The sequence below is a fragment of the Haemorhous mexicanus genome, chromosome Z, assembly GCF_027477595.1.
Source record: "Haemorhous mexicanus isolate bHaeMex1 chromosome Z, bHaeMex1.pri, whole genome shotgun sequence".
NCBI lineage: Eukaryota > Metazoa > Chordata > Aves > Passeriformes > Fringillidae > Haemorhous > Haemorhous mexicanus.
This window is the reverse complement of record NC_082381.1, coordinates 4,384,248-4,401,565: the sequence shown is the minus strand read 5'-3', so window position 1 is coordinate 4,401,565 and position 17,318 is coordinate 4,384,248. Positions and strand designations below refer to the sequence as shown.

At 48.9% G+C, this 17,318-nt stretch overlaps 1 protein-coding gene across 1 annotated transcript in view; it reads left to right on the top strand.

The window, feature by feature from the left end:
- Window positions 1-17,318, top strand: part of LOC132342055 (uncharacterized) — a 47,745-nt gene that overhangs the window by 10,843 nt on the left and 19,584 nt on the right. The window contains exons 7-9 of the mRNA XM_059874245.1: window positions 228-327; window positions 728-924; window positions 2,270-2,407. Of these exons, the coding sequence (XP_059730228.1) occupies window positions 228-327; window positions 728-924; window positions 2,270-2,407 (435 nt within the window). The remainder of the gene's footprint in view (window positions 1-227; window positions 328-727; window positions 925-2,269; window positions 2,408-17,318) is intronic.

Here is a 17,318-nt window from a genome sequence, read left to right as displayed (position 1 = left end):
TACTAGAGCAGGTGCTGCTGCTCTTTTAAAAAGCTGACATGCCTTTCCTTAGAAAGGTCTTGCTCTTCAAGTGCTGGAGCAGCAAGCTCTTCCTCTCAATGACACTGTGTTCTGCCACTACTCCCCTTTCCCCTGGAGAGGGAATCTTTTAGATTCTTTGTTTCCTTTCCTGTGTGATGAAATGACATCACTAATTTTTGCCCTCCTCTCTCTGTTTTCTCTCTCAGTGCCTGCAAGGACTGGATTTTCTTCACTCGAACCACATCATCCACCGAGATGTGAAGAGCGACAACATCCTTCTCAGAACAGACGGCTCTGTCAAGCTAGGTCGGTATGTTCTTGGTCAGGTGCAGCGTTCCAGGGATGGGGGCTGTGAGGCTGCTTTGAGTGATGGCCAGCTCCCCAGAAATGGAGCTGGTGGTAGTACAGGGGCACTCGCTGTGAGCTGGTGACAGGGTTGACACATGTACAGAGGTATGACAAGGAACCAGCAGTCAAGAGTGGCGTTGCTCTGTGAGCGTCCCTTCCAGAGGGAGGGAACTACAAGTCTAAAGCTTCCAAAGAACAAAAGCCACTGCTGGAAGCAGTGAAAAAACGGGGCGCTTTTTAAAGTCGCCAATGCCAGGACATTCAGCAGCACATTTCCAAACTTCTGCTGGGGAATTCTTTTGTTGGTTTCCTAATTGCACAGAATTAAAATCAAACCAGTATTTTGCTTTCTCCTCAGCTGATTTTGGCCTCTCTACTCAGCTCACCCCTGAGCAGAATAGACGGTGCACGTTAGCCGGGACTCCTTGGTGGATGGCGCCTGAAGTGGTGACAGGTCAACCATATGGCCCCAAAGTGGACATATGGTCTTTTGGAATTGTGGGAATTGAAATGGTAGAACGAGAACCTCCTTACTGCAACCAAAGTCCTGCCTCGGTAAGGAGCAAATACTCTCTGATCCCGCTGTCTTTCTCACCTGCCCCATGTCCTGCGTGCCATTGGACAAAACCCCATTGCCATCTGCTGGAACTACTTCCACCAAGGTCCCCTCCTAAGAATGTCCCTGCAACACATCAGCATCTGCTGTAGTTTTGGTTGCATCAGGTGGGGGAACTCAAGCCTTGCCACATGCAAACAAATTCCATTCTCAGGCAACACTTGCCTTTGGGTTATAAGTGGTTCCACTTCTTTTGTCTGTGGAGATGGCCCCAGTAACAGGAAACAAGCATCTTAGAATTGCTATTATCTTTCCAGAAGTGAAAGAAGGAAACCCAAATCCAAGAAAGTTTCCAAAACTGTGGTTTTTAGAGAAGAACATAACCCACGGTGCAGTTTCTTCTCACTGGGAAACATGCCTGAAACCTGGGCATGAAGGTGTGAAGGCCACAGGGTCTCTTCTGCTTCTTGTGCAGTGCTGCTGAAACACTGAGAGACCATGTTTCTCTCCTAGCCCAAGCCAAGTTCTCCACGTCGCCAAGCTCTCCACATCCCCAGACAGAGCCTGGGGATGTGGAGAGCCTGCCAAAACCTGCCAGTGTTTCCTGGCACTTTCTGGGATGAGCCAATCATTAATATATTGACTTGAGGAGCCAAATAAGCAGAGGGTGACCATAGGGATGGCACCTTTTCTTCTTTTGACCATGACAATTTTTTCTTTTCCACATAATGGGAAGCAGAATTTTTCAGACTGCTGAGGGACAGAGTTGCAGGTGGCTCCTGTGTGCCCAAGCAGGCATTTTCATCCCAATACATTTGCGCAGGCATCTTAATGACTCTGTGTTGAATATGAGATTGCAAATGTTTGTTTCCTTACCTGGGGATAAACAGATGGATTTCCTTTCTTCCAATTAATATTGTTTTCAAGAACAACACAAAAAGCTTGATGAGTTCTATGGCACGAGTGCTTAAGGGACCAACAAGCACTGCAGAGATACCTTTCATCTACTAATCCTTGAAAATTAGTTATCATAGCAAAGTCCCTTTTCCAAAAAGCCTCTCAAGCTGGTGTGAATCCTCAGAGATGCAAATGTGCTTTTGCTGATGTAGTTCCCACTACCTAGGTCAGTCAATGAAATCAGCTGCCAAGGCAAGATCTGTGGGACGGTGGAAAAGCTGTGGTTGCATCGGGATTTGGGGTTTTGGTTGGTAAAGGAAAGTCATCTCTGGGTCTCTGCCAGGGCAGAAACTGTCACTGAAGAAGAGAGGTTAAACAAAGACATGTGGCAGAGCACCTAGAGATGTGAAAGCAGCAGGGCGAGCCTCGTGTTTCCTTCTTCTGCAGGCTCAACGCCTTATAGCCACAGTAGGGACCCCAAAGCTGCGACATCCCAAGCTCCTCTCAGCTTTGCTGCGTGACTTCCTGAGCTGCTGCCTTCAGAAAGACGAGGAGGAGCGCTGGTCTGCCATGGAGCTCCTGCAGGTAAAGTGTGAAGGGGCTGCAGGTGAAACAGGGTCTGAGGGATGGGCTCCTCCTCGACTGAAGTCCAAGGCATCAGATGAGCCCCCTTCCTTCTCACCTCCACTCTTGGTGCTCTACAAATGAAAATGGTGAGGAATCCTAGACTGGGCTGGGCTGGCAGGGTCCTGTAAAGGTCCTCTGGTCCAAGTGTCTTGCAATGAGCAGGGACATCTTTAAAGAGATCAGGTTGCTCAGAGCCCTTTGCCACCTGACCTGGAATGGTTCCAGGGAGGGGGCACCTACAAGCTCTTGGGACATCTGTGCCAGGGTGGCACCATGCTCTGAGTAGACAAGTTCTTCCTTAGACCTGCTCTGATAAGATCTCCTTTGTGTTTAAAAATATTCGCCCACATCCTATTCTAACTGGACCTGTAAAAAAAGGTGTCCCCCACTTTCTTCAAAGACACTCTGAAGTCTTGGAAAGTAGCAAAAAAGTCTCCCTGGGCTTGTTCTTCATAAAACTGAATATCTCCACCTCTCTCTGCATTTCCTGAAAGGACAGGTCCTCTGTCCTCTGTTTCTGTTGCCCTCTTTTGTAATTTGGTTGGGTGTTCAGTTTTATCTAACGGCAAAAGAATTGAAGTAGAGCAATGAGGGTAAGGAGACATGAAATGATGGTGAAGGAACCCAAGGAAGCCAGTCCTGGCCTAGCAGTCAGAGATTTGGCTGTGGGCAGGAGGGGCTGTGGGGGGCTCACTCTGAGCCTCTGAGGGGCCCTGGTTTGCTCTCCCCAGCCCACCCTTAGAGGTTTCTGGCACGCAAACAGGGACAGCTGGGAGGGACTTGTCCCAGCCCCATCTGCTGCCTGGCATGCTCAAGCAGACGGGAACTGCCCCAGGGTCACTGCCAGGTTTTGGCAGAATGGGAACTGCAGGACCCAGTGCCACTGGGCTGGCCCTGCTGGGAAGGAAGGTGCCATCCAGCACAGGAGGGGCATGGCATGGAAAGGTAGACGCTGCTCTATCCCCCTGTGGAAATCAGCACGGTGCCTGTCTTTCAAAGGCAGGGGCCTACGTGAGTCATTGGAGTATCCTGAGAGGAAGAAACCCCAGGGACAGAAAGCACCATTTCTAGAGTACTGGCAGGGCAAAAATCCCAGAGAGATGAAGCCATCACAATAAAGAGATGGGTGGCATTCTGGGCCAGGTTTGCCTGTGATGGCAAGGTCCTGCACATGACAACTGGAGAGCTGATGGTCCCATTGTTCTACTTTCTGGGTCTTTTTATGACCCAGAGGAATCCTGATTGAGTCTGTGAAGCACTGAGCTTGGAAAGTCCTGGTTCACTGTTCTTTGTTGTTTTGGTTTTTTGGTTTTTTTCCTATGGACAGCATCCATTTGTGACTTCAGCCAAGCCAGCATCTATCCTGTCACAACTGATCAACTCAGTCAAGAAGAGGAAGAAGAATTAGGAGACGAGAAAGTTACACTCATGTCAAGATGTTATCTCCAAAGGCAATTTACAGTAGCATTGCAGAGTAGAATTCTAGAGTAGGACTGTTGAAGAGTTTTGTACATTAGGATTATAGATTAGGATTATAGAAGAGGATTATATATAAGGATTAATTCAATAAAGTAATTCAATAAAGTTTCTGAAACTTCAACTCATTTGGAAGATTTCCTCTCCTTCTGACCCCTTCAGAAAACTTCCTTCTGAATTACTAGTTGTTTTTTACTGGTGCTAAGTCACACAAATGGCTTCTTTAGTATGGTTTGTAAATGGAAAAGGCTCGTCTTCATTCATTCTCTCCAGACCATACTGCCTTTGGAATATGGCCCGCTGGCTGGTTTTTGCCTAACTTTGGTATTTCTAGTTGAGGCAGAAAGGGCAATGGCATTTGCAGGAAAAAACCAAAGGAGCGGGGCAGCCCAAACACCCTGTGCAGATGCAGGCATTGAGCTGTGACTCGAGAGCATTTGGGTTCCTGCCACTTGGAATTGGATCCCTAAATGCAATGTCTTTGGCAGAAGGAGAGCCTTACTCAAGTGAGAAAGCAGAAAGATCAGAGAGGGGGCTCGGGAAGGTCTCCTGTGGCGCAGAGCTGTCAGCAGCGCCTGTGAGGTGCGAGCGGGCCCGGCCTTGCGGAGCCCCAGCAGAGCCCCGGCAGAGGCCGGAGCAGCCTGAGCCTCGGCAGAGGCAGGCTGGAAGGAGGCCCAGGTAGCTGCAAAGGGCAGCAGCCGGGCCCTGGGTGCCTCTTCCCGGGAGCGGGCGAATCCTCGGCTCTCAGAGCCCGGCTGGCAGCTGGCTGCTCCCGAGGGGAAGCGCAGCCGTGCTGGGCACAGCCCGGACTGGAGGCATTGGTCTGGAGTGTGCCCAGGAGCAGAGCAAGGCGAAGGGCAGCCCAGGGCCGCTGGGCTGGCTGAGGGTTCCTCCTCTTCTGCCGCCTGCTCTGTAACTCCTGGGAAAGGTCAGCAGTGTGTGCAGCACTCTGGGCACCGGGGGAGTGAGCCGGGCTGCTCGGCAGGCTGGAGCACAGGGCAGCCTCCTTCAGGCACGGCACTTCTGCCAGGGGAAGCGAGGCCGGCGGGAGGCAGTGACAGCTTGGCAGGTCACATCTGCAGGAGCCAGTGCCTCACACAGCTCTGGGAGGAAGCGCCTGCAATCCTGCAGTTCTGCACCGAGCCAGAGCAAAGGGGTGAGATGCAGAGTGTTTTGCAGAAATATTCAGGGCCACCAGGCCAGCCTGCTTTGTGCTGTCTGGCGCACAGCAAGCGCTGTGCAATGCCGCTCTGAGCTGCTGGGAGAGAGGGAATCGGGCATGTGCCTGAGAGTTTTGCTTGAGGAGTGAACTGATTTGGAAGGGAGTGCGGAATAATTTCAGTAGGCAGTTGAAATAAATAAGGCAGGAGATCCTTCTCCTCTTTAATGCCTTTATTAAAAATCAGGTTGGGTGGGGAGAACCCACGGGTCTCGCACATGCCACCACTGCTCCCAGTGGCACGGAGGAGGAAAAGTGCAGCTTTGTCCGCTGGTCTGCAGGCAGAGCTGGGGCTTCCATCCTCAGGGGAGTACCAGGACATTGCCCAGTTGTTCAGTTTGACATTCGAGGTCCTCTATCTAGCCGATGTCTTTTAGGTTAGGGTGAAAGGTAAAAAGGGTCTTAGCGGATACTGGTTTCTGTTCCTCACATCTAGACATCACTTCAATCTCTTAATTCCATGGTGGCTTGTTTTTTTTAGGGGTTTTTCCTGCCAGGTTTGGTGTGGGGTTTCCTCATTTGCATACCAGCCCGATGTCACCTCCTCCTCACAACCCCGGGTGCCATTTTCCAGGTAGCAGCAGGGTGATACTCGACGAAGGGGATTTCTAACCATCAACAGCAGGTAATTAAAGAAAAACTATTAACAACAGGTGATTACAACATGAAATTATTAACAGCAAATAGTTACAACTCCAACTTGGCAGCAATTGGTTTAACTTGTGAACTCTGCAACCTTTAAAAACAATGGACAACTTTTCTCCTCATAACAGCAATCTGTGTTTTCTTCATTAATTTCTGAAAGAAAGTCACAATGTGTTGCACACAGGTAGGGGTATTAGAAAAGAAAGGCCTTCTAAAATCAGGCCTTGCTCTGCTAACTTCCCAGCTGGCCTGTTACGTCTTCTACGTGCAGCCAGTTAACTTCCCATGGGGAAAGTCCTAGGAATGAGTGCAGCTAGCACAACAAGCTATTGTGCTAAGAAATCTGTTTGCATCTGTAATAAACAAGAACTCTGTCTCATGAACGTCCACAAAGGAAAAATGTAATCACCTGAGTAAGAGTGAGTCTTCAAAAGAGAGAGTCTTAGCATGTACACACCAAAACACCTTCTAAGCAATGAATTGTGTGGCAAGAAAACTACCAGCCAGTTGGAGTTGAACGTGAGGTCTGTGAAAATGGTATAAAAATGAGTTATGTGAATAAAGAATTGGCTTTCTCTGCATGAACAAACGGAGTCCCAGCTGCTTTATTGACACAGCAATGTGGCTTCTCTCAGCAAGAGCATTTGCAGGGTGTATTGATGAAATGCTTGTGTTTGCTTCCCAGAATAGGAGGGCGAGGCGTATAAGTGTAACAAATAGGGTTTCATCTTGTCAATTCCTTTAGCTTTAACAGGCAGTGCTGAACCCTGTATTCCCCCACTGCAGTGCTTACTGTGTGCATGTGGCTATCTTGGCCTTGAGAATAAAGAAAGTGGTCCTGCTAAGAAGGTAGCTGGAATGCATTCAACATTCAAAGGGAAGAAAGTGTTTAGGAGGCTCTTGACCACCAAAGGAGAATTTGAGGAATGGGATATTTCCCTAACGACTGTGTCAGGAACCAGAGTCGTGTCTGAGGCCCTGCCGTATTTGATCCATGTTTGAGCAGGTTGACAAGACAATGAAGAAAAAAGTGTATTGTTTAATAGGTGGCAACTTGACCCTTGGAAGAGAAACAATGTGTTGGTCAATCGGTGGGCAGTCAAGCTTTGAAAAAAGGGGAACAATGTTTAATGGAGCCCTTGGTGGCAGGGAGTCATGGAGTCATCATGGCCTCATCTCACAGCCAGCCATGTATGAACTGATGCCGTAACTGGGAAAATTCCACTCCTGCGCAGGAGATACAAGCCTGGTTCTGGGGTAGAGGAATGAGAAGGACGAGATTCACACGGTTTTGATCCAGGGGATGTCTTGCAAGTGCACTGCCTACCTGCTCCTGCCACCAAGCACCACGCTCCATCTCCTTCTCCTGCTCAGCAGATTTTTGGGAATCAAGGGGTTGGTTGTCAGGACCCAGGACATCCCTCTGGTTGTCCTGAGCAGGCAAGACCCCTGCCAGGGGTCTCAGAGACCCGGGCACAGAGCCCAAAAATACCTGTGGTTGTGATTATGACCCGTGGAGCAAGTTACCAACCATAGATGAATATCTGCAAGCCACAGTAAATTAAGTAGAATGATAGTGAATTTATCATGGGGTGAAACAGTAGATTTTGGGGTTTCTAGAATAGGGGTTCAGGGGGCAAGATGGAGGGATCTGGGCATGTCCTACCTTTCTCCTTCCTGGCCTCCATCTTCTGCTGGGATGTTGGCACATTTAGATTGGTTTAGAGTAGAAGCTCACTGTCTAACATAGGTGATAGGTATCGGAAAGTAATTGTAAACATTGTATGCATAGTTTTTAGCATAAAGACATAACACCGCCCCGGGGGCAGGCAGAATGCCTGTGACTGTCTTGCTGAGCAGACCTCGGCAGGACAGGAGAAATAATTTTATAGATAAGATTCAATAAACAACCTCGAGACTGAGAAATGAAGAGCCCTGACTCCTTCTTCAAGCGCCAGGCTGGAAAAAGGGACTTTGCAACTTTTCTCGGGGTCACTCTGACAAGCTAGAGACCCCAACAGTTGGTATGTATTGTTTGCTACTGCAACTAATGGAATACATTTGCTTTACAACCCCAGTTGTGTCTTAGGTTCTTTTGTGCATGGGTCTCCTCCTGAACCTGTGGCAACGACCACCAGGGACCTACAGAACACTCCTACTCTGATGTCGATAAATTCTGAGAAGTCATTGAAATATGTCAATAAATTTGGGGTAATGTTTAGCCTAGGAGTTTCAGGAAAGTATTGAATATGTCTTAGTTCCATGGATACAAACTAGTAGGTGTTATTGCTGGGTGTGCAGGGCTTAGGGAAGGGATTCCCTATGCTCCCAGCGCTAAAATAAAGTAATGCCTCCTTTCTAACCCTGAGCTGGCAGCAGGCATCAGGCCCTGCTTGGTAGCTTTCAACCTTTTCCAGCTGTTTCCTCTGGTTGGTCTTTTTAGGCACCAAAGCTCCTTGCCATGGTTGGCCAGGGTGTGTGCAGAGTAATGCAGCCCCCACAAAGCCCTTGGTTTCCCTACAAGTTGCCAGTTGGACTACTTTCAAAGGGGAAGAAAGGCAGAGATATACATTCACAGGTGTCCGGGTAATATCCAATAAATGTGCAAATATGTGGGAGGATTTGTTAGGAATGATTTCATCTGTTATGCCCACAGTGCCTTCTCTTCTGGTTCTGTGCACTCTAGGTGAGTAATGAAATAGTTGGCTCTCACAGTTAAGAGATAGATGTTATGTGGGTGTTCAAATGCGAAGTGATGTTATTAGAAAATGTTCTCCCATAGTCCTCTTTCTTATCCCCCTTGTAATAGCCTTGGTAGTCAGGGCTTTTGGGGAGGGCTGGCTTGTGACCACGAGGCACGGCTTAATAACACCTGACCTCCAATCAAGATGTAAGAGGACAGCAGAGAAAGATTTGACAGACAAAACTTTGGGAGGGGCTAAGGGTATTAAAGGCAGAGCATCCCTTTTGTAGATGAGCATGTGGCTGCTAGTCATGGAGACTCCCAGTGCTGGAATCTTTCCTTATTCAGTCCTTTGTTAAGGTTTAAGAAACCTTTAAAAAGTTAAAAACAAGGGTCGTTTCTCAGAAGTGCAATACTGTGGGCCATTTTCTTGGTCTGGTTTCCTTAGCTTGTGTCCCATCTGAGTGCTCAGTTGGGGTACAGGCTGTAGGTGCTTTGTGCACTCTTGGAGTTACTCTTGGATCCCTTGAAACAACAGGCTTTGGCCCACGAGGGGAATTTGTGCTGCTTTGTGATGGAGGAGAACTTCCCAGGCTGTCTTCTGTTTGCTGTAGGGAAGGTTGTTATTTCCTGGCATAAATTCACAGACCAACATAGAGTGTTTGCTTTGTGATGTCAGGGCATGGTTGCCACCTTGTCGTGGTGACATCAGAAGGTTGCCTTAGTGCATGGAAGGCCTGAGCGTCAGAGCAGCCCTAGAGCTTGCTCAGTGCAGTAGCATTCTCCTGGGTGAGGCATTTGTCAGTGAACACCTGTGCACTGACAAGAGCCTTGCTTTTTCTACTGTTGGAGCACAGCCTGCAAACTTGCAGAGCAGTGCTACAATGATTGAGCAACTTGCTCCTGCACTTTTTGGAGCATATGCTGTTACTTATTCTGTATATTTTGTGACTCACCTGGCACGTAAGTAGAGGTTTTCCATGGGTGTAACCAGAATGATGGCTTTGGTATGTCTTCCTGCTCTTTCTTAGTGACTGAGTTGATTTAGAAACAGAAAGAGCATTAGAATGCCACTGGTTTGGGAAAGCTCCTGTCAAAACACTCAGCTGAAAAATGAGTGTCTGTAGCCACAAGGGCAGCATTTGCAAGGGAACCTGCAGGGCTTCCGTTCCCTCCACAGGAGAGTTTGTGGCAGCAGAGTCTGTCATTTCCTCAGTTTGCTGGGACAAGCAAGACAGCTTTGAAAATGTAGACTGCTGGAGACGTTCTTGAAGGGCCTTCTAAAAACTCTGCAAATGTTCCCAGCATTCAGGGAAAGCTTCTTTCGTTCTACATTTCCTCATGAAAGGATTTGACTATCTAAGTAATCCTTTACTGAGTGCAACAATAGTGATTTTCCCTTTGCAATGAAATGCAAACTCCAAAGCAGTGAGTGTCTGCTCCTTAACCCTGGAGCTGCTGCTGCGCTCTTCCACAATAGAACTGCCACAGCTCCAGGGGATCTTGGGGAAGCTTTTCTGTGCAACTGTTTCCAGCAAGTTAATGAGAATTAGTGCATGCAACTGATTAATTTAAAAAAGTACCTGAAGGAGAGGATTTTAGAAGATGTTTTATGTTTTTGGTAGAACAGGAGCATAGAGTGTTAAAGAAGACTTTGCATTTTCTTGGTCATCTTTGTATTCATTTACTGGCAAAACAGGCCAAGGTGTAGGCACAGCCAAGAATACTGTCCCAATCTCTTGCTGGCTGTGTGAATGAAACGTGTCTCCTGGAGGGAAGTTGTGAAACAGGAAATCATCTCTGTTGGGGTTGACTTCTTCTGTGCGATTCAGCAGCCCAAGCAGTTTTCTCACAGCATCTGGTTCATTTTCCCTTGCCCACTACAGGTCACGTGAAGCGTGTATTCAGTGGTGCTGATCGTGAGGTGAGTGAGAAAGGGAAATTTCATGTTCCTGGTCTTTAAGAATCGTAGAGCGAGCTGTCAGCAGGGCCAGTACCAGTAGAGTGTAGAGGGCCAGCTAGGGAGGCCAAAAGAAAATCCATTTTCACACCTTCAACGAAAATAACAAAGGCATAAGTGGATATTTCCGAATTTGCATCTCAGAGCCCAGAAAAACTGCCAATTCAGTTTTGCAGAGAGAATGTTGCTTGCTGACGGCAGCCAGGGGGGAACACTGAACTGAGAGCAATTTCCCATAGAGTAGAATAGGCCCATTAAAATTTAGTCAGAGTGACTGACAATTCTATTCCTATCTATTTAATAACATCTCCTTAAAAGGTGCCGCTGTAGAAAAACAAGGCCATCCTAAAATGGTGGATGCTGTATTTTAAGTCAGATGGGCAGCTTTGTGCCTGGATGGCTGCATGGGCCAAAAAGGTGCCAAGGCTGCTGCAGGTCTGGAGAAGCTGCAGATAAGGCAGACTGTGGCCCGGTGGCCAGAAAGGCCAAGGGCATTGTGGCCTGTGTCAGCAGCAGTGGGGCAGCAGGAGCAGGGCAGTGAGCGTCGCTCTTTGCTGGGCAGCGCTGCGGCCACAGCTGGAATGCTGTGTGCAGCTGTGGGCCCCTGGGAAGCAGAAAGTGATAGAGGAGCTGGTGCATGTGCAGAGAAGGCCTCGGGAGCTGGCAAGGGTGTGGAGCACAAGGCCAGTGAAGAGGTGCTGAGGGAGCTTTAGCCTGGACAAGGGGAGGCTCGTGAGGGACATTCAAGCAGACTTCTATAGATGCCTACATGACAGTGCTCACCACAAGGGCTGTTTCCCATCCAAACAACCACTCTCTGCATCCAAGTGTTTTAGACATACGCGTAGCTGACGCTTCAATCTTTTTTTTTGATGGTTTCCTCGGAGGACAAGCCATCGTCATTTTCTCATTTTCCAGACAGCAAAGATGCCTCTGCACTACTTTTTTGGCCCTTATAAAGCACAGAAAGGGATTCTGAACCCTTTCTGGTTTTCCATGTCTACTGCAGCAGTCACAGAGACTTTGGTGGTTCTTTCTTACTTCTCCGTTTAAAAGCTTTCAACAATAGAAAGCTCAAATTTGCAGAGATGACCTACCTTGCTGATAGCAGACAGAGAAGAAATATCAAATTCTTAGCAGGATAATGCTCTGTTTATTTGGCCCATTTCAATTTGGTTGGTGTGACTTAGAATCCCATTGCTAACAAAGTGTATGAGTTCTCCTTTCAAGATGTGGTTGTAGATCCAAGGAGAAATGGGGTTATAAGTGAGAGGTAACGGCCTGTCCCTCATGCTTCTCTCTTACCACAGGTGACAGGACCAAGAACTGTCTCTCCTCTGGCTCTCTCTGCTCTTGCTGAAGAAGCCAGAAAGGAGGAAAATGAGGAAGAACAGGACAAGTGTCCACCTAGGGTCATATCACCGCCTACTCATACCAAAAGAGTAAGTGCCCATTCTGGGGGTTGCTGTCTTGAGTACAAGGCAAAGGTGCAAGTTTCTGAGCAGCCAGCACTTGCTGTTGCTGACTGAGGATGCTGAGTGCTGGAGTCCTGAAGGATGTAGGCATTTCCTGTAGGCAGTGACAGCAAGAAATTGGCCTTTGACCTGTCATGCTGGGGCACTGAAGAGCTGGGGCCTGTAACTGAGCTTCTGGCAGCTTTGCTGAGGGAAGCTCCATCTCTGGGCTTCTGCAGTGTTATGGCCAAGGGCGCACATGGTAGTGCTGGAGGTCAAAAGGCTCTTTTGGTTTGTTTTCCCATTTTGGAAAGGTGTCTTTGGCTTGTGGAATTGTTCTTCATATTTTTTGAGTCGTTCTTCACTGGTAGAGTCTCTGTTGGCCCAGCTTTTGGCTTTTGCTCAGGTTCAAGGAGATGTTTGTATAGTCCATGAAGCTGTGGGAAGCCATTCTTGTCTCAGGTGGCCAAAGAAAGGAACCGCGCAGTGTTGAAGCCTCCTTGTTAGGCAAACAGCAGAAGGGGCAAGTTTCTGTTGATCACTTTTGGGCTGAAGTCTGCAGCTTTGGACATTGCATTGGTACCTGCAGTGGGGGTGAAGCTGCAAGTCCTTGACAGCTGTCTTGTGTTGCTCAGAAGAGGAAGGCCATCTTGAAATGGTGGATGCTGTATTTGTAGTCAAACAAGCAACGTTGTGGATGGGGAGCTGTGTGGGTCAAAAGGAGGCAGGGGTGCTTCAGGTCAGGAGAAGCTGCAGATGAAGCAGACCGTGGCCTGGTAGCCAAGAAGGCAAAGGGCATCGTGGCCTGTGTCAATAGCAGTGGGGCAGCATTAGCAGGGCAGTGAGCGTCGCTCTGTGCTGGGCAGCGCTGTGGCCACAGCTGGAATGCTGTGTGCAGCTGTGGGCCTCTGGAAGCAGAAAGTGATAGAGGAGCTGGTGCATGTGCAGAGAAGGCCTCGGGAGCTGGCAAGGAGGTGGAGCACAAGGCCAGTGAGGTAGGTGCTGAGGGAGCTTTAGCCTGGACAAGGGGAGGCTCGTGAGTGACATTCAAGCAGACTTCCATAGATGCCTACATGACAGTGCTCACCACAAGGGCTGTTTCCCATCAAAACAACCACTCTCTGCATCCAAGTGTTTTAGATATATGCGTAGCTGACACTTCAATCTTGTTTTTTGTTGGTTTCCTCGGAGGACAAGCCATCGTCATTTTCTCATTTTCCAGACAGCAAAGATGCCTCTGCACTACTTTTTTGGCCCTTATAAAGCACAGAAAGGGATTCTGAACCCTTTCTGGTGTTCCATGTCTGCCACAGCAGTCACAAAGGCCTTGGTGGCTCTTTCCTACTTGTCCATTTAAATGCTCTCCAGAAAGAAAAGCTCAAATTTGCGGAGATGACCTTACTTGCTGATAGCCGACAGAGAGAAATATCAAATTCTTAGCAGGATAATGCTCTGTTTATTTGGCCCATTTCAATTTGGTTGGTGTGACTTAGAATCCCATTGCTAACAAAGTGTATGAGTTCTCCTTTCAAGATGTGGTTGTAGATCCAAGGAGAAATGGGGTTGTATATTACAGGTAATGGCCTGCACCTCATGTTCTTTCTTGCCACAGGTGACAGGACCAAGAACCGTTGCTCCCCTTGTTGCCTCTTCTCTTGGTGAAGAAGCCAGAGAGGAGGAAAATGAGGAAGAACAGGACAAGTGTCCACCTAGGGTCATATCACCGCCTAATCATACCAAAAGAGTAAGTGCCCATTCTGGGGGTTGCTGTCTTGAGTACAAGGAAAAGTTGCAAGTTTCTGAGAAGCCAGCACTTGCTGTTGCTGACTGAGGATGCTGAGTGCTGGAGTCCTGAAGGATGTAGGCATTTCCTGTAGGCAGTGACAACAAGAAATTGGCCTTTGACCTGTCATGCTGCGGCACTGAAGAGCTGGGGCCTGTAACTGAGCTTCTGGCAGCTTTGCTGAGGGAAGCTCCATCTCTGGGCTTCTGAAGTGTTATGGCCAAGGGCGCACGTGGTAGTGCTGGAGGTCAAAAGGCTCTTTTGGTTTGTTTTCCGATTTTGGAAAGGTGTCTTTGGCTTGTTGAATTGATCTTCCGATTTTTTGAGTCGTTCTTCACTGGTAGAGTCTCTGTTGGCCCAGCTTTTGGCTTTTGCTCAGGTTCAAAGAGATGTTTGTATAGTCCATGAAGCTGTGGGGAGCCATTCTTGTCTCAGGTGGCCAAAGAAAGGAACCGCGCAGTGTCGAAGCCTCCTTGTGAGGCAAACAGCAGAAGGGGCAACTCTCTATTAATCACTTTTGGGCTGAAGTCTGCAGCTTTGGCAATTGCATTGGTACCCGCAGTGGGGGTGAAGCTGCAAGTCCTTGACAGCTGTCTTGTGTTGCTCAGAAGAGGAAGGCCATCTTGAAATGGTGGATGCTGTATTTGTAGTCAAACAAGCAACTTTGTGGATGGGGAGCTGTGTGGGTCAAAAGGAGGCAGGGTTGCTGCAGGTCAGGAGAAGCTGCAGATGAAGCAGACTGTGGCCCGGTGGCCAAGAAGGCCAAGGGCATCGTGGCCTGTGTCGGCAGCAGTGGGGGCAGCAGGAGCAGGGCAGTGAGCGTCGCCCTGTGCTTGGCAGCACTGCGGCCACAGCTGGAGTGCTGTGTGCAGCTGTGGGCCCCTTGGAAGCAGAAAGTGATAGAGGGGCTGGAGCGTGTGCAGAGAAGGCCACGGGAGCTAGGCAAGGAGGTGGAGCACAAGGCCTGTGAGGAGGTGCTGAAGGAGGTTTAGCCAGGAAATGGGGAGGCTCATGAGGGACATTCAAACAGACTTCCATAGATGCCTACCTGGCCATGCTCACCACAAGGGCTTTTTCCCTTATAAACATCCACTCTCTGCATCCAAGTGTTTTAGACACATGTAGAGCTGACTCTTCCATCTTATTGTTGGTTGCTTTCCTAGGAGGAGAACCCTTCTTGAGTTTCTAGTTTTCCAGCAATCATGGACGCTTCTGCACTATTTTCTGGCCCTTAACAATGCAATGAAAGAGATTCTGAACCCTTTCTGGTTTTCCACGTCTACCGCTGCCGTCGCAAAGGCCTTGCTGTCTCTTTCCTACTTTTCAGAGCTTTCAAGAACTATAAGCTGTGTTTTGCATAGACATGTTGCTTGCTTATAGCAGACAGGAAGGAATATTGAATTCCTAGCGATGTACTCATCTGTTGAATTTGCCAATTTCAATCTGGTTGGAGTGACTTAGAATGCCTATGCCAACAGAGCAGATGAGTTCTCCTTAGCAGGTGTTGCTGTAGATGCGAGAGGAAGTCAAGTTATAAGCCCTAGGTAACGGCTTAACCCTATGATTCCCTCTTGCCGCAGGTGACAAGACCAAGAGCTGTCTTTCCTCTGGCTCTCTCTCCAATTGCTGAAGAAGCCAAGGAGGAGGAAGATGAGCAAGAAAAACTGAAGCGTCCAGCTGTGGTCACATCACCGCCTGCTCGGACCAAAAGAGTAAGTGCCCATTCTGGGGGTGCTGTCTTGAGTGCAAGGCAGAGGTGCAAGTTTCTGAGCATCCAGCACTTGCTGTTGCTGGCTGAGGATGCTGAGTGCTGGAGTCCTGCACGACGTAGCCATTTCCTGTGGGCAGTGACAACAAGAAATTGGCCTATGAGCTGTCGTGCTAGGGCACTGAAGAGCTTGGAGCTGCGGCTGAGCTTCTGGCTGCTTGGCTCAGGGAAGCTCCATCTCTGGGCTTCTGCAGTGTTATAGCCAAGGCCGCACGTGTTAGTGCTGGAGGTCAAAAGGCTCTGTTGGGTTTTGTTTCCTCGTTTTGGAAAGGTGTCTTTGGCTTGTGGAAGTGTTCTGCAGTTTTCTTGAGTGGTTCCTCACTTGTAGAGTCTTTGTTGACCCAGCTGCCTTCTGGCTTTTGCTCAGGTTCAAGGAGATGTTTGTGTTGTCCATGAAGCTGTGGGGAGCCAATCTTGTGTGTGGCCAAAGAAAGGAACCAAGGAGTTGCGAAGCCTCCTTGTGAGGCAAACAGCAGAAGGGGCAACTCTCTGTTGATCACTTTTGGGCTGAAGTCTGCAGCTTTGGCATGTGCCTTGGAGGCCGGAGAGGGGGTGAAGCTGCAAGTCCTTGACAGCTGTCTTGTGTTGCTCAGAAGAGGAAGGCCATCTTGAAATGGTGGATGCTGTATTTGAAGTCAAACAAGCAACTTTTTAGATAAGGAGCTGTGTGGGTCAGAAGGAGGCAGGGTTGCTGCAGGTCTGGAGAAGCTGCAGATGAAGCAGACTGTGGCCCGGTGGCCAAGAAGGCCAAGGGCATCGTGGCCTGTGTCGGCAGCAGTGGGGGCAGCAGGAGCAGGGCAGTGAGCGTCGCCCTGTGCTTGGCAGCACTGCGGCCACAGCTGGAGTGCTGTGTGCAGCTGTGGGCCCCTGGGAAGCAGAAAGTGATAGAGGGGCTGGAGCGTGCGCAGAGAAGGCCACGGGAGCTAGGCAAGGAGGTGGAGCACAAGGCCTGTGAAGAGGTGCTGAAGGAGCTTTAGCCAGGAAATGGGGAGGCTCATGAGGGACATTCAAACAGACTTCCATAGATGCCTACCTGGCCATGCTCACCACAAGGGCTTTTTCCCTTATAAACATCCACTCTCTGCATCCAAGTGTTTTAGACATGTAGAGCTGACACTTCCATCTTATTGTTGGTTGCTTTCCTAGGAGGAGAACCCTTCTTGAGTTTCTAGTTTTCCAGCAATCATGGACGCTTCTGCACTATTTTCTGGCCCTTAACAATGCAATGAAAGAGAATCTGAACCCTTTCTGGTTTTCCACGTCTACTGCTGCCGTCGCAAAGTCCTTGCTGTCTCTTTCCTACTTTTCAGAGATTTCAAGAACTATAAGCTGTGTTTTGCATAGACAATGTTGCTTGCTTATAGCAGACAGGAAGGAATATTGAATTCCTAGCGATGTACTCATCTGTTGAATTTGCCAATTTCAATCTGGTTGGAGTGACTTAGAATGCCTATGCCAACAGAGCTGATGAGTTCTCCTTAGCAGGTGTTGCTGTAGATGCGAGAGGAAGTCAAGTTATAAGCCCTAGGTAACGGCTTAACCCTATGATTCCCTCTTGCCGCAGGTGACAAGACCAAGAGCTGTCTTTCCTCTGGCTCTCTCTCCAATTGCTGAAGAAGCCAAGGAGGAGGAAGATGAGCAAGAAAAACTGAAGCGTCCAGCTGTGGTCACATCACCGCCTGCTCGGACCAAAAGAGTAAGTGCCCATTCTGGGGGTGCTGTCTTGAGTGCAAGGCAGAGGTGCAAGTTTCTGAGCATCCAGCACTTGCTGTTGCTGGCTGAGGATGCTGAGTGCTGGAGTCCTGCACGACGTAGCCATTTCCTGTGGGCAGTGACAACAAGAAATTGGCCTATGAGCTGTCGTGCTAGGGCACGGAAGAG